Source organism: Dendronephthya gigantea, unplaced genomic scaffold (genome assembly GCF_004324835.1).
Source record: "Dendronephthya gigantea isolate DGI-Jeju-01 unplaced genomic scaffold, DenGig_1.0 000051F, whole genome shotgun sequence".
Taxonomy (NCBI): domain Eukaryota; kingdom Metazoa; phylum Cnidaria; class Anthozoa; order Malacalcyonacea; family Nephtheidae; genus Dendronephthya; species Dendronephthya gigantea.
In genome coordinates, this window is record NW_021163061.1 from 1 (window position 1) to 19,569 (window position 19,569).

General features: G+C 31.2%; 2 protein-coding genes across 2 annotated transcripts; one reads left to right on the forward strand and one right to left on the reverse strand.

Annotated features, from left to right (window-relative positions):
• Positions 1-68: 68 nt before the first annotated feature.
• On the reverse strand, positions 69-2,541 carry LOC114528842 (26S proteasome non-ATPase regulatory subunit 10-like; the record flags this gene model as incomplete). The annotated part of the gene is given in 6 exon segments (XM_028550559.1): positions 69-196; positions 513-575; positions 706-776; positions 1,162-1,458; positions 1,461-1,567; positions 2,297-2,541. Coding segments are annotated over 6 exon segments (773 nt in total), but the record flags the coding sequence as incomplete, so codon positions are not given.
• Positions 2,542-15,436: 12,895 nt separating this feature from the next.
• On the forward strand, positions 15,437-19,070 carry LOC114528689. Its single transcript, XM_028550366.1, has 2 exons — positions 15,437-16,064; positions 18,872-19,070. Exons 1-2 carry the CDS (start codon positions 15,523-15,525, stop codon positions 19,068-19,070), a joined length of 741 nt encoding a protein of 246 aa, XP_028406167.1. The 5' UTR covers positions 15,437-15,522.
• The last annotated feature ends 499 nt before the right edge of the window (positions 19,071-19,569 follow it).

Below are 19,569 nucleotides of genomic sequence, written 5' to 3' on the forward strand. Positions count from 1 at the left end.
CATATACAAAGATGAATATCCTGTGCATTGAAAAATAGTTTATGAAAATAGTAAATTACGAGACCAACCGTAAAGTAAATTTTATATATCTATTTTGTTTCCTGTAGAGATAGGAAACAATATCATCATAGTGTCTTCCCATTGCCAACATTAAAGGTGTTTTCTGGTTATTATCACGTTCACTGATTGAAATATCCTGCAATAAAACAAATCAATAGCACCTCATTTCACAGGGAGTGGGTTGGTCATTTCTTTTAGAGGTGGATAATGCATATTGTATTTCTAAGGTTGGATAGCATGTACATGGTTTAAACGTTCTAACCTATACCCTCTTGGGCTAAGTAGCATGTGTATACTAAGTTAGGTTGTATGTATGATGGTGTTTTGTTCCTTCAAGCTGTATAGTGTTGTGTTTCTTATAGCTCTTCCCATTTTTGACTTAGTATCACATATTGTGCTGATATCCTTTCCAACCCTTTCATTTTATAATTGTGTCAAACAGGTGTACTTACCATAGCAACTAGATGTTTAACAGCCAGCAAGTTGCTGCTAAGACAAGCTAAATGAATAGGAGCCTGGCAAAATACAGAGACAGAATTTCAGGAATAAATATTTTAGCATCTTCATTTACTTTTTCTATATTTTGTTGATATATTAAGTACAGAAAGTACTTAAATAATAATTTCATCTAGCATTATCCATTACCTGACCCATTTTATCTTTTAATTCTGGATTAAATCCAGAGTATAAAAATAGTTGCACCAAATCACTATGACCTAAAAATTATTATACATAAAACATTAAGACACTACTACACTTTCAGGTTTCACACTTTTTGGTTCATGTTAGATGTTAATTATGTGAATCAACAATACATTAAAGATGACCAATTTCATTAGTAACAAGCAGGAAATATGCTTGTGTACAGAGAACATGCATGTGTACATACAATATAAACTGCATATATATATGCATATAATTGTATCTTTTTCAAAGAATACTTGAGTCAGGTTTTAGTTGAGGTGAATCTGTGGGGTTAGGTACTGACAATTTATGAATTGTAAGTTTAGTGGAATACATAGGATAAATCAAAGATGATTTTGTGGCACTTCACCATTAATCCCCTAACTATTTTATCAGAATATAATGTTGAGGAGGTACCTTTAAATGCTGCCCAGTGGAGAGCACTATCCCCTTCAGTATCAACAGCATGAATATTAGCTCCTTTACCAATAAGATAACTACAAATATTAGATTTGCCATATTGAGCTGCAATAATAAGTGGTGTGCATTGTTTCTTATCAGTAGCCTCAATAGGAACACCATGCTGTAACAGCAGATCAACGATACCAATATATCCTTCAGTGCAAGCCCAGTGTATAGGCTGTGGTCCATAATCATTTTCACTTTGTACATTTAATGGGACATCATTTTCAATAATTGTTTCAACAATTTTGTATGCCCACCAAGACATGCCCAATGTAAAGCAGTATGACCACTTATGTCATGTTCTTTTAAAATTTCTTTTCCTTTTGCCACAATAAGTAATTGAAACATTCGAAAATCCCTAGAAGAAAAAGTGAAAGAGCAACATTATGTGCTAAATGTAACTTTTTCTGAAAATATAATAAAATACTATATTTTTAATATATACATACTAATTCAAATTGTCAATTACTACAGGAATTGCTACTAGATTGGATCAGGTTTAGGATTCTCTCCCTGACCCCACCCTGTGTACTAGCACTCCTAGTAGTAATATGAAATTGGCCCCTTCAATCTATCTCAACCAATAATGTACCAAATAAATGTAAGTCAGGAAGGTGGGCATAAAAATGACAAATGACTCCTGTGTATGTCTGCCCGCCTAACATTGTTGGTACATTCACTGCACCTGTCAATCCCCAATGACGGTGTATAAGCATGCATTCAATTTCCAGCACCGTGCACATTGACCCCACTGATCTTATTCCACTGTTGAGTGATTGCAATTGACGCGGCAAATTCAATACCAACTCATTACTCATAGTATGCGGATCTACAGAAACTGCATTTTTACGAATATTTGCTTATTCAACGCAAACAAATTTTTTCTAATGAGGAAGCAAAATATTGAAACATTGAATCGGATCTCCGTAGTTCCTGGTGTATATGGATTATTTACATGTTCAAGCTTGTACTGACAACAGTTCAAGTCTTCAAGAAAAAAGCCCGACTGTGTGTAATGTATGGTCTCTGAAGACTGAAGGGTGAAATATATTTTTTATTTTTTATATTAAATTTCTTTCCAACGCACCCAGATTTAGCAGCTTTAAAAATATCCATTTCAGCACTTTTTGGGCTATTATCTCCATGACTATGGCCTTGACCATCACAATGTGACCCACAAGCATCGGCCGCCATGTTGATCAAAGTTCGAACTTCCGAATGGTGGTAATAATTCCATGTTCAGTATACACCAATATACATACAACACCCTTTTTTAAACATCTATTGTATCATATCATATCATTAAGCATCATACTATATCACACCGTATCATACTGCATCATATAGTATCGTACTATATCATACCGTATCATACCGTGTCACACTGTATCATATTGCATCATACTATATCATACTGTATCAAATTGTATCATAGTGCATCATATTATATCATACTGTATCATATCGTATCATATAGCATCATACTATATCATACTGTATCATATCGTATCATATAGCATCATACTATATCATATCGTATAATATAACATCATATAGTATCATACAATATCATACCGTATCATACTGTATCATATAGCATCATACTATATCATACTGTATCATATCGTATCATATAGCATAATATTATATCATACTGTATCATATCGTATCATATAGCATCATATTATATCATATCGTATAATATAGCATCATATAGTATCATACTATATCATACCGTATCATACTGTATCATATAGCATCATACTATATCATACTGTATCATATCGTATCATATAGCATCATACTATATCATATCATATAATATAGCATCATATAGTATCATACAATATCACCGTATCATACTGTATCATATAGCATCATACAATATCATACCGTATCATACTGTATCATATAGCATCATACTATATCATATCGTATAATATAGCATCATATAGTATCATACAATATCATACCGTATCATACTGTATCATATAGTATCATACAATATCATACCGTATCATACTGTATCATATAGCATCATACAATATCATACTGTATCATATCGTATCATATAGCATCATACTATATCATATCGTATAATATAGCATCATATAGTATCATACAATATCATACCGTATCATACTGTATCATATAGTATCATACAATACGTATCATACTGTATCATATAGCATCATACTATATCATACTGTATCATATCGTATCATATAGCATATAGTATCATACAATATCATACCGTATCATACATATGTATATAGTAATACAATCATACATCATATAGTATCATACTATATCATACTGTATCATATCGTATCATATAGCATCATACTATATCATATCGTTTAATATAGCATCATATAGTATCATACAATATCATACCGTATCATACTGTATCATATAGCATCATACTATATCATACTGTATCATATCGTATCATTTAGCATCATATAGTATCATACAATATCATACCGTATCATACTGTATCATATAGTATCATACAATATCATACCGTATCATACTGTATCATATAGCATCATACAATATCATACCGTATCATACTGTATCATATAGCATCATACTATATCATACTGTATAATATCGTATCATATAGCATCATACTATATCATATCGTGTAATATAGCATCATATAGTATCATACAATATCATACCGTATCATACTGTATCAATAGCATCATACTATATCATACTGTATCATATCGTATCATATAGCATCATATTATATCATATCGTATAATATAGCATCATATAGTATCATACAATATCATACCGTATCATACTATATCATACCGTATCACACCGCATCATATTGCATCATAAAGTATCGTACCGTATCATACCGCATCATACTGTATCATATAGCATCATACTATATCATACTGTATCATATCGTATCATATAGCATCATACTATATCATACTGTATCATATCGTATAATATAGCATCATACTATATCATACTGTATCATACCGTATCAAATAGCATAATATTATATCATATCATATAATATAGCATCATACAGTATCATACAATATCATACTGTATCATATCGTATCAAATAGCATAATATTATATCATATCATATAATATAGCATCATATAGCATCATACTATATCATACTGTATCATATCGTATCAAATAGCATAATATTATATCATATCATATAATATAGGATCATATAGTATCATACAATATCATACCGTATCATACTGTATCATATAGCATCATACTATATCATACTGTATCATATCGTATCATATAGCATCATACTATATCATATCGTATAATATAGCATCATATAGTATCATACAATATCATACCGTATCATACTGTATCATATAGTATCATACAATATCCTACCGTATCATACTGTATCATATAGCATCATACTATATCATACTGTATCATATCGTATCATATAGCATCATATAGTATCATACAATATCATACCGTATCATACTGTATCATATAGTATCATACAATATCATACCGTATCATACTGTATCATATAGTATCATACAATATCATACCGTATCATACTGTCATATAGCATCATACTATATCATACTGTATCATATCGTATCATATAGCATCATACTATATCATATCGTGTAATATAGCATCATATAGTATCATACAATATCATACCGTATCATACTGTATCATATACCATCATACTATATCATACTGTATCATATCGTATCATATAGCATCATATAGTATCATACAATATCATACCGTATCATACTGTATCATATAGCATCATACTATATCATACTGTATCATATCGTATCATATAGCATCATATTATATCATATCGTATAATATAGCATCATATAGCATCATACTATATCATACTGTATCATACCGTATCAAATAGCATAATATTATATCATATCATATAATATAGCATCATATAGTATCATACAATATCATACCGTATCATACTGTATCATAATATAGCATCATACTATATCATACTGTATCATATCGTATCATATAGCATAATATTATATCATACTGTATCATATCGTATCATATAGCATCATATTATATCATATCGTATGATATAGCATCATATAGTATCATACAATATCATACCGTATCATACTGTATATATAGCATCATACTATATCATACTGTATCATATCGTATCATATAGCATCATAATATATCATATCGTATAATATAGCATCATATATAGTATCATACAATATCATACCGTATCATATACTGTATCATATAGCATCATACTATATCATACTGTATCATATCGTATCATATCGTATCATATAGCATCATATTATATATCGTATAATATAGCATCATATAGTATCATACAATATCATACCGTATCATACTGTATCATATAGCATCATACTATATCATACTGTATCATATCGTATCATATAGCATCATATAGTATCATACAATATCATACCGTATCATACTGTATCATATCGTATCATATAGCATCATAAATATCATATCGTATAATATAGCATCATATAGTATCATACAATATCATACCGTATCATACTGTATCATATAGCATCATACAATATCATACCGTATCATACTGTATCATATAGCATCATACTATATCATACTGTATCATATCGTATCATTTAGCATCATATAGTATCATACAATATCATACCGTATCATACTGTATCATATAGTATCATACAATATCATACCGTATCATACTGTATCATATAGCATCATACATATCATACTGTATCATACTGTATCATATAGCATCATACTATATCATACTGTATCATATCGTATCATATAGCATCATATTATATCATATCGTATAATATAGCATCATATAGTATCATACAATATACCGTATCATACTATATCATACCGTATCACACCGCATCATATTGCATCATAAAGTATCGTACCGTATCATACCGCATCATACTGTATCATATAGCATCATACTATATCATACTGTATCATATCGTATCATATAGCATCATACTATATCATACTGTATCATATCGTATAATATAGCATCATACTATATCATACTGTATCATACCGTATCAAATAGCATAATATTATATCATATCATATAATATAGCATCATACAGTATCATACAATATCATACTGTATCATATCGTATCAAATAGCATAATATTATATCATATCATATAATATAGCATCATATAGCATCATACTATATCATACTGTATCATATCGTATCAAATAGCATAATATTATATCATATCATATAATATAGCATCATATAGTATCATACAATATCATACCGTATCATACTGTATCATATAGCATCATACTATATCATGCTGTATCATATCGTATCATATAGCATCATATTATATCATATCGTATAATATAGCATCATATAGTATCATACAATATCATACCGTATCATACTATATCATACAGTATCACACCGTATCATATTGCATCATAAAGTATCGTACCGTATCATACCGTATCATACTGTATCATATAGCATTATACCATATCATACTGTATCATATCGTATAATATAGCATCATACTATATCATACTGTATCATACCGTATCAAATAGCATAATATTATATCATATAATATAGCATCATATAGCATCATACAATATCATACCGTATCATACTGTATCAAATAGCATCATATTATATCATATATATAATATAGCATCATATAGTATCGTACCGTATCATAATGTATCATATTGTATCATATAGCATCATACTATATCATACTGTATCATATCGTGTCATATAGCATCATATTATATCATATCGTATAATATAACATCATATAGTATCATACAATATCATACCGTATCACATTGCATCATAAAGTATCGTACCGTATCATACCGTATCATACTGTATCATATAGTATCATACAATATCATACCGTATCATACTGTATCATATAGCATCATACTATATCATACTGTATCATATCGTATCATATAGCATCATATTATATCATATCGTATAATATAGCATCATATAGTATCATACAATATCATACCGTATCATACTGTATCATACCGTATCACACCGTATCATATTGCATCATAAAGTATCGTACCGTATCATACCGTATCATACTGTATCATATAGCATCATACTATATCATACTGTATCATATCGTATCATATAGCATCATACTGTATCATACTGTATCATATCGTATAATCATATTATATCGTACTACGAAAACGCGCACTACTAGCTACCGTCCTCAGTGTAACGGACGCCTCAAAATCGCACAATTCAGGCTATCCTTTGTTTCTAATAGGCGAGATGATTGGGACTTGTGGCTAGATTCAGTCACGTTCACTTACTATACTAGTAGACACGACACACTAGGCTTGTCTCCGTATATGAGGTAGTTTTTGGGCAATTACCTAGGCTGCCAGTTGAATTGAATTTAGGCATGCCGCTAACAACACCATTCACCCAGAGCGAATATTTACAGTCAGTTAGGTCAGCATTTCATATTACACGCATACCAGAGCATCACATCAAAAGTATCGGAAAAAGCTCAATCAAACGACAACTACTTGGCGGCCTTTCGAATCGGGCGAAACAATCATGTCGAAAAGACCGAAAGGTTGGAAGTTCAGACATAGATCGGTGGGCCCTTATAGAATCCTAAAACGGGCTGGGGCAGACTATCGTTTTGTTTCAAAGGGAGGGTCTTACCGAAGGTGATGACCACGACCAGTTAAAGTGGGCAAACCGGTTTGCACTACAAACGGAATTGACGGATAAATAGTAGAAATTGACGGATTTCCTCGTGCTCGAGCTGCAGATTTAGACAAAACATTAATCCGTCACTAAGGTACGGATTGATTGAAAGCATGTCCTCAAGATGAGAGCATAAGGAGGAGGATGGTGTAACGGATATCGGATGATGGAAAATATGACTATAGACTGACATTAATAGAATAAGGAAAGTAAGTTGCCGCGGATGCACCATTGCAAGTGCTAGATTAATATATAAATATAGCGGTCGAGCATAAATATAGCGGTCCAGATAATTAAAGGAAGCATACACGCCCTATAGAAGGATAGTATACCGAATACCGAGTGTAAAACGTAATTAGGGAATTGAACCTAGACCACGTTGTGTGTTACTTAAACTCGGTTGATTACAACTGCGTAAATAATGTAAATGGTCTATTTTTTCCGAACGGGAAAACACCAAAGGAAGCCAAGGGACCGATGCAAGGGCGTTACAATGAACAAAAAGGAAAATTTCCTCCAGGTTCTTTACTGTCCCTGCCCAGTATTACTTATTTCCCCCTCTTTCCCCAATAATTGTATTCTGCGAATGTTACTGAAACTGGAAAAATGGTCATAACATTTGGCTTGACGTCAATGCGAAAAATAAAGCCGGGTGCTAAGGCTAGACGTCCCCTTTTTGAAACAATTTGTACAAAAATTTGCATGCTTTACTTACGTTATAGTCATTTAGAGTCGTTATTATATATATAAACATATTATTTAATTCTGATTCATGTAGTACCTTATTAAGCGAGATTTATAATTGCATGAGTATATGTAAATAAGAAAAGTTAAAGTTTCCATAAAGTTTCCATTATGTGATACAGTATCATACGGTATGATAGGGTATGATATAGAATGATACTATATGACGCTACATTATGCGATATGATATAATATGATACTATATGATACAGTATGATGCGGTGTGATACGGTATGATATAGTACAATACTATATGATGCAACATGATATGGTATGACAGGGTATGATATGGTATGATGCTATATGATACAATATGATACGGTATGCTATTGTATGATACTATATGATGCTATATTATATGATATGAATAATATTATGCTATTTGATACGATATGATACAGTATGATATAGTATGATGCTATATGATACAGTATGATACGGTATGATACTATATGATGCTATATTATATGATATGATATAATATTATGCTATTTGATACGATATGATACAGTATGATATAGTATGATGCTATATGATACAGTATGATACGGTATGATACGGTACGATACTTTATGATGCAATATGATACGATATGATACAGTATGATATAGTATGATGCTATATGATACAATATGATACGGTATGATATTGTATGATACTATATGATGCTATATTATACGATATGATATAATATGATGCTATATGATACGATATGATACAGTATGATATAGTATGATGCTATATGATACAGTATGATACGGTATGATATTGTATGATACTATATGATGCTATATTATACGATATGATATAATATGCTATTTGATACGATATGATACAGTATGATATAGTATGATGCTATATGATACAGTATGATGCGGTATGATACGGTACGATACTTTATGATGCAATATGATGCGGTGTGATACGGTATGATATAGTATGATACGGTATGATATTGTATAATACTATATGATGCTATATTATACGATATGATATAATATGATGCTATATGATACGATATGATACAGTATGATATAGTATGATGCTATATGATACGATATGATACAGTATGATATAATATGATGCTATATGATACGATATGATACAGTATGATATAGTATGATGCTATATGATACAGTATGATACGGTATGATATTGTATGATACTATATGATGCTATATTATATGATATGATATAATATTATGCTATTGATACGATATGATACAGTATGATATAGTATGATGCTATATGATACGATATGATACAGTATGATATAGTATGATGCTATATGATACAGTATGATGCGGTATGATATTGTATGATACATATGATGCTATATACGATATGATATAATATGATGCTATATGATACAGTATGATACGGTATGATATTGTATGATACTATATGATACAGTATGATACGGTATGATATTGTATGATACTATATGATGCTATATGATACGATATGATACAGTATGATATAGTATGATGCTATATGATACAGTATGATACGGTATGATATTGTATGATACTATATGATGCTATATTATACGATATGATATAGTATGATGCTATATGATACGATATGATACAGTATGATATAGTATGATGCTATATGATACAGTATGATACGGTATGATATTGTATGATACTATATGACAGTATGATACGGTATGATATTGTATGATACTATATGATGCTATATTATACGATATGATATAGTATGATGCTATATGATACAGTATGATACGGTATGATATTGTATGATGCTATATGATACAGTATGATACGGTATGATATTGTATGATACTATATGATGCTATATTATACGATATGATATAGTATGATGCTATATGATACGATATGATACAGTATGATATAGTATGATGCTATATGATACAGTATGATACGGTATGATATTGTATGATGCTATATGATACAGTATGATATAGTATGATGCTATTTGATACAGTATGATACGGTATGATATAGTATGATGCTATATGATACAGTATGATACGGTATGATGTTGTATGATACTATATGATGCTATATTATACGATATGATATAATATTATGCTATTTGATACGATATGATACAGTATGATATAGTATGATGCTATATGATACAGTATGATGCGGTATGATACGGTACGATACTTTATGATGCAATATGATGCGGTGTGATACGGTATGATATAGTATGATACGGTATGATATTGTATAATACTATATGATGCTATATTATACGATATGAATAATATGACTATTGATACGATATGATACAGTATGATATAGTATGATGCTATATGATACGATATGATACAGTATGATATAATATGATGCTATATGATACAGTATGATACGGTATGATATTGTATGATACTATATGATGCTATATTATACGATATGATATAGTATGATGCTATATGATACGATATGATACAGTATGATATAGTATGATGCTATATGATACAGTATGATACGGTATGATATTGTATGATACTATATGATACAGTATGATACGGTATGATATTGTATGATACTATATGATGCTATATTAACGATATGATATAGTATGATGCTATATGATACAGTATGATACGGTATGATATTGTATGATGCTATATGATACAGTATGATACGGTATGATATTGTATGATACTATATGATGCTATATTATACGATATGATATAGTATGATGCTATATGATACAGTATGATATAGTATGATGCTATATGATACAGTATGATACGGTATGATATTGTATGATACTATATGATGCTATATTATACGATATGATATAATATGATGCTATATGATACGATATGATACAGTATGATATAGTATGATGCTATATGATACAGTATGATACGGTATGATATTGTATGATACTATATGATGCTATATTTACGATATGATATAATATGATGCTATATGATACGATATGATACAGTATGATAGTATGATGCTATATGATACAGTATGATACGGTATGATATTGTATGATACTATATGATGCTATATTATACGATATGATATAATATGATGCTATATGATACGATATGATACAGTATGATATAGTATGATGCTATATGATACAGTATGATACGGTATGATATTGTATGATACTATATGATGCTATATCATACGATATGATATAATATGATGCTATAAGATACGATATGATACAGTATAATATAATATTATGCTATATGATACGATATGATACAGTATGATATAGTATGATGCTATATGATACAGTATGATACGGTATGACATTGTATGATACTATATGATGCTATATTATATGATATGATATAACATTATGCTATTTGATACGGTATGATACAGTATGATATAGTACGATATGATACAGTATGATGCGGTATGATACGGTACGATACTTTATGATGCAATATGATGCGGTGTGATACGGTATGATATAGTATGATACGGTATGATATTGTATATATATATGATGCTATATTATATATGATATAATATGATGCTATATGATACGATATGATACAGTATGATATAGTATGATGCTATATGATACGATATGATACAGTATGATATAATATGATGCTATATGATACAGTATGATACGGTATGATATTGTATGATACTATATGATGCTATATTATACGATATGATATAGTATGATGCTATATGATACGATATGATACAGTATGATTAGTATGATGCTATATGATACAGTATGATACGGTATGATATTGTATGATACTAATGATACAGTATGATACGGTATGATATTGTATGATACTATAATGCTATATTATACGATATGATATAGTATGATGCTATATGATACAGTATGATACGGTATGATATTGTATGATGCTATATGATACAGTATGATACGGATGATATTGTATGATACTATATGATGCTATATTATACGATATGATATAGTATGATGCTATATGATACAGTATGATACGGTATGATATTGTATGATACTATATGATACAGTATGATACGGTATGATATTGTATGATACTATATGATGCTATATTATACGATTGATATAGTATGATGCTATATGATACGATATGATACAGTATGATATAGTATGATGCTATATGATACAGTATGATACGGTATGATATTGTATGATACTATATGATACAGTATTACGGTATGATATTGTATGATACTATATGATGCTATATTATACGATATGATATAGTATGATGCTATATGATACAGTATGATACGGTATGATATTGTATGATGCTATATGATACAGTATGATACGGTATGATATTGTATGATACTATATGATGCTATATTATACGATATGATATAGTATGATGCTATATGATACGATATGATACAGTATGATATAGTATGATGCTATATGATACAGTATGATATAGTATGATGCTATATGATACAGTATGATACGGTATGATATGTATGACTATATGATGCTATATTATACGATATGATATAATATGATGCTATATGATACGATATGATACAGTATGATATAGTATGATGCTATATGATACAGTATGATACGGTATGATATTGTATGATACTATATGATGCTATATTATACGATATGATATAATATGATGCTATAGATACGATATGAACAGTATGATATAGTATGATGCTATATGATACAGTATGATACGGTATGATATTGTATGATACTATATGATGCTATATTATACGATATGATATAATATGATGCTATATGATACGATATGATACAGTGGGATATAGTATGATGCTATATGATACAGTATGATACGGTATGATATTGTATGATACTATATGATGCTATATCATACGATATGATATAATATGATGCTATATGATACGATATGATACAGTATAATATATATTATGCTAATGATACGATATGATACAGTATGATATAGTATGATGCTATATGATACAGTATGATACGGTATGACATTGTATGATACTATATGATGCTATATTATATGATATGATATAACATTATGCTATTTGATACGGTATGATACAGTATGATATAGTACGATATGATACAGTATGATATAGTATGATGCTATATGATACAGTATGATACGGTATGATATTGTATGATACTATATGATGCTATATCATACGATATGATATAATATGATGCTATATGATACGATATGATACAGTATGATATAATATTATGCTATATGATACGATATGATACAGTATGATATAGTATGATGCTATATGATACAGTATGATACGGTATGACATTGTATGATACTATATGATGCTATATTATATGATATGATATAACATTATGCTATTTGATACGGTATGATACAGTATGATATAGTATGATGCTATATGATGCTATATTATACGATATGATATAATATGATGCTATATGATACGATATGATACAGTATGATACGGTATGATATTGTATGATACTATATGATGCTATATGATACGATATGATACAGTATGATATAGTATGATGCTATATGATATGATATGATACAGTATGATATAATATGATGCTATATGATACGATATGATACAGTATGATATAGTATGATGCTATATGATACAGTATGATACGGTATGATATTGTATGATACTATATGATGCTATATTATATGATATGATATACTATTTTGCTATTTGATATGATATGATACAGTATGATATAGTATGATGCTATATTATACGATATGATACAGTATGATATAGTATGATGCTATATGATACGATATGATACAGTATGATATAATATGATGCTATATGATACGATATGATACAGTATGATACGGTATGATATTGTATGATACTATATGATACAGTATGATACGGTACGATATTGTATGATACTATATGATGCTATATGATACGATATGATACAGTATGATATAGTATGATGCTATATGATACAGTATGATACGGTATGATATAGTATGATACTATATGATACAGTATGATACGGTATGATATTGTATGATACTATATGATGCTATATTATACGATATGATATAGTATGATGCTATATGATACAGTATGATACGGTATGATATTGTATGATGCTATATGATACAGTATGATACGGTATGATATTGTATGATACTATATGATGCTATATTATACGATATGATATAGTATGATGCTATATGATACGATATGATACAGTATGATATAGTATGATGCTATATGATACAGTATGATACGGTATGATATTGTATGATACTATATTATGCTATATTATACGATATGATATATAGATGCTATATGATACGATATGATACAGTATGATATAGTATGATGCTATATGATACAGTATGATACGGTATGATATTGTATGATACTATATGATGCTATATTATACGATATGATATAATATGATGCTATAGATACGATATGATACAGTATGATATAATATGATGCACTATGATACAATTTGATACAGTATGATATAGTATGATGCAATATGATACAGTGTGACACGGTATGATACGGTATGATATAGTACGATACTATATGATGCAGTATGATACGGTGTGATATAGTATGATGCTTAATGATATGATATGATACAATAGATGTTTAAAAAAGGGTGTCGCATGTATATTGGTGTATACTGAACATGGAATTATTACCTGAAAAACCGAATCCGGAAGAACGTAGATAAAAACATCGTTAGGAATCATATGATTGAATGTGTTTGTCTGTTTGAGCTTATTCACCAGGGTTTAGTCAAAATTTAACCTTAATTTTTGGCTTCAGTGAAAAAACTCGGTATGTCTTCAATTGTGACAAGTATTCTCAGTTCAACACTTGGTTTATTATGGAATAAGGTCAGAGACTCGGCGGCAGACAAACTCAAAGACGGCGATGTAACCGATGCAGAAATTCGTAAGATTGTCGTACGAGAGTTAAATGACATCAAGTCTAAAATCGATGGGCTTTCCCGATCAACTTTACTCGCCAGTTATAATTTCCTAGAAGAAGGAGTAGAGTTACTCAGTGTTTCTCTTGATAAATCAAATCCCGAGCAGAAAGCGAGCGAAACACAGGACGAACCACGTGAACATTCGAGCGTTATTCAGTCTGGTATCTTAAACCAAGCAATAGAGCTTCCTCTCGCCATGGAAAAGCTTAAAATCAACTCCGACAGAGAGTTTGAAACTGCGAGGGAAAGATTCAAAGATGCTCGCAAAACAGCAACCACTACTTTCTGGAATGAGGCATTTAGTATCGAAGATCGAATTTTTGCCGCGAAGCTACGAATAGTTTCAGAAATACTGGAACATCTCGATAGTCCTGAGACCGCAATCACTGGGTGTTTGTCGTTTTTGAAGAAGCTGCATAGCTTACCAGCCATTCAAGAGATATTCTCGGTGTATTTGAACGGTGGAGTCAAATCGGTGTTGAATAAAACTCAACGATTGGAGAACGTCAAGTCGGTTATGTTAATCAACTATGTGTTGTTTCAATATGTTTGGAAATTCAGCAGCAAGTATTCGTTTGAAGTGTTCGCCTGCATCCCAACGATTGAACTTCCTGATCGTAGTTTTCACCCAATAAGAAATTGGAACGAAATTTCAACAAGAAAGTCTATGGGAGAGGAATTGCCTCTTCCTCCAAACGAACAGTTCCTTGATGAAAAAATAATACCCTACATATCTGCTGTGAACAGTCAGGGGGATGTTCTTACTGTCCCTGTTACTGGGTCTCCTGACAACATCATGATTATCCATGAGACAAGAAAAATCAAACGGGTTGAAGTACCTGAATTTGCAGGTTATTTTTTAGTGTCGCTTGCTGTTGATATGAATAACAATGTTTACGTGGTGAGAAGCCGTTCAGATGAAGTATTCATGTTGACGATATTGGACGTGAATTACAATGTAAAAGCAAATCATTCATTGGATTTTCTCGAGTACAAGATTTTATTAGATTCTAGTTAAGATCGCGATATGCAAAGACGATGATATTATCATCATCCAACACGAAGACCCTCATGTGTATGTTTGTGACAAGACGGGTCAATTGAAATACAAGTTTAAACGCGACTCGAGTTTGGCATTTTCATTGAGTATTTCCCAGCAGAATGAAATCATGATACCAACAGACGATGATAAGGCGGTTCAAATATACACCAAGGAAGGGAATCAGAATGCAACAATAAAAGTCCCAGAAGGTCATAAGGTATGCAGCGTGGCATTTCACTACGAAATTTGTAAAATATTGGTTTTAACCAGAGTTGATGAGAAAGATTCCTATTTCATTCTGTGCTGCCCTGAAGCAGGCGGGGAGCTGGAGACTCTTACCTTCTTTTGTAAAGATGAAAAATGGCTCACTCCCAAACTGGTATCCCATCCCAAGGGCCCTGGTGTTGTTGTAAGAGACAGAAGCATCATTTACCTTTAATGAGATTTAGTATGAACAAATGTTTCCTGCATAAAACACAGTAAATACTTGTCTGAAATAGTGCAACTTTGAGTTAACTAAAGCAAACAATAGATGCAGCATGGTTTATATAATTTGTGAGACTTTGCTGAATTACGTCCCATTAAAGTGTCCCAGTTTCTGTTGTAAGAGAGACAAGTGTAACTTATATTTAAATAATTTAAATAATAATGTTTTGTGACATTTGCCAACATGGACAATAAGCTTTTAATGACATTTAAAAGTGTATGAATCCTATTTCTTATGATATAATATAGTGAAAACTTTCTCTGCTCTTGTAATAAATGATCAAGTTCTTTTAAAACATAATAAACTTATGAAACCACCCCTGGCTAGGCTTAGAGCTATGAATCATATTATTAGTGGGTATATTGATGGCTTCTATCTTCAGGGTGATACATATGCTAAGTGTGCTACAAATGCTCTTGACACAGTTGAAACATTTGACTGCCTAGGTCTAGTTATCCATCCTGATAAGTCCACTCCTTCCCCTTCTCAAGAGGTAATTATCCTAGGATTTGTCATTAACTGGATAACAATGACTATCCAAGTCACAAATGAAAAAAGAGGAAAAATTTTGTTTGTTGATATTGAATGTCCAGTGTCTCAAGTTTATTCTCTTTGTAACATATACGTATATTTATATATTTATTCCCTAAACTCACTCCAACAAATTACAACCTTTTCACTTCAAGTCTCTGTCCTTCACACCCACCTATCAATCACAACCCTCCTAACAACTTATTGAATATTAACTCCATTATTAATAATATCAACCTTATTACATAATGTAACATCCAGCAGACATTCCTATCCAGCAGGTAGCCAAGATTATTGGTTACCTAGTCTCCTCCTTACCTGGGGTTCAATATGGGGCTCTTCATTATAGGTACCTTGAAATGGATAAAAAAGATGCTCCTAAAAGAGCTAAGAGTAATGACTGTCTCTGAGGATGGCTTGATAGAGTTATGATGGTGGGTCACCGATCTTGAAGAGAGTTTTAGATTTCTTTTCATTCCCCCTATTAATATAACTATATATTCTCTGCCAGGATCATGTTATCTTCTCATTTCAATACCTCTATGAAAATACTTCTATGAAATATGTAAACAGCCCCTAAAAAAACGCAATTTATGTAAACATGCAAGAACATTAATACAGCTCTAAAGCGCAATAGATAAGCACCTCTGGGAATTGAATGAATGAATGGCTCTTAATCCTTCATTTGAAATGCTAAAAGTCATTTTAGCTGAACTATGGTGCAAATCCGAACAATATTAATATTCTTGCATATTTAAGTGTTGCGTTTTTTTGAGACACCCTGTATATTGACATTGATTACATGCAGTGTAGGTTTTAGTGAATGTTTTTGATCGCAAGAAGCGGCGGAAGGCCAGATTAAGAATCAGTCAGAACAAGTTGTGGACGAGCGAAAACAACAAGTCGGTATTGTTATTGAAGACACGGGAATGAAGGTGAGAGAAATATGTGTGTTGATAACCGAGCAGAAGGGGATTATAAAGACGCAGCAAGTAATGCAACAGCAGTTCATTGAGGAGATAAGAGATTGGAAGCGAACACAAACAGAATTATTAGACGAATTAAATGAGAATTCGCGAATGAAGTTTTAACAATTAATCGTCGGTTAAGTGATTTTGAGGCGGATATTTACTGTAGATTTGACAAATTGAGACGAGAGATCATCGAAGAAGGGAAAGTTAAAGTCGAAAAAGCTTTAGATATGTACTCAAGTCTTCTGGCGTCGACGATCGAGGATATGAAACAAGAAATTAAAGCGGAATTTAGCCAAGAGATTAGCAAAGGCATTGATGATAAACTTTCTTGCATACAACTAGTGCCTCAACACCTCAAGTAATCGGGCGCGTGCGAGTAAAACCGGTTGACAACACTTTTGGAGAAATACCAAAGTTATCAAAAACAAGAAAATCGGGCGAGTACAGTTCAAAGAGCGATACATCAATATTGCATGAAGTACATAAACCAACGCAGAGACCAACAACATTTAATTATGATGGCAAAACGTCCTTGGATGCATATAGAACTGACACAATTTGAAATTGTCGCAGAAATATAAATGGCTTGGACGATCGGGAAAAGGCAGCTTTTCTTTCAACCAGTTTGCAGGGGCAAGCAGTAAACGTCTTAAAATATCTGTCAGATTCAAGTAAGCGTGACTACAAAACTCTGTTGCAAGCATTAGATCGCCGTTACGGGACCTTGTGTCAGTCTGAATTAAATCGAGCTACTTTACGAAATCGTTTACGACGTCGCGACGAAAGCCTCCCAGAATTGGCGGGAGACATTGAAAGCTTGCTTCGACTTGCATATCCTAATGGCACGTCAGAAATGCTTGA

Bases quoted from the DNA above. Each gene is read 5' to 3' on its own strand.
- LOC114528689 (XM_028550366.1), top strand. From the start codon at position 15,523: ATGTCTTCAATTGTGACAAGTATTCTCAGTTCAACACTTGGTTTATTA. The intron at 16,065-18,871 runs GTGTTTGTCGTT...TATTTACTGTAG, and splicing joins CCTGAGACCGCAATCACTGG to ATTTGACAAATTGAGACGAG.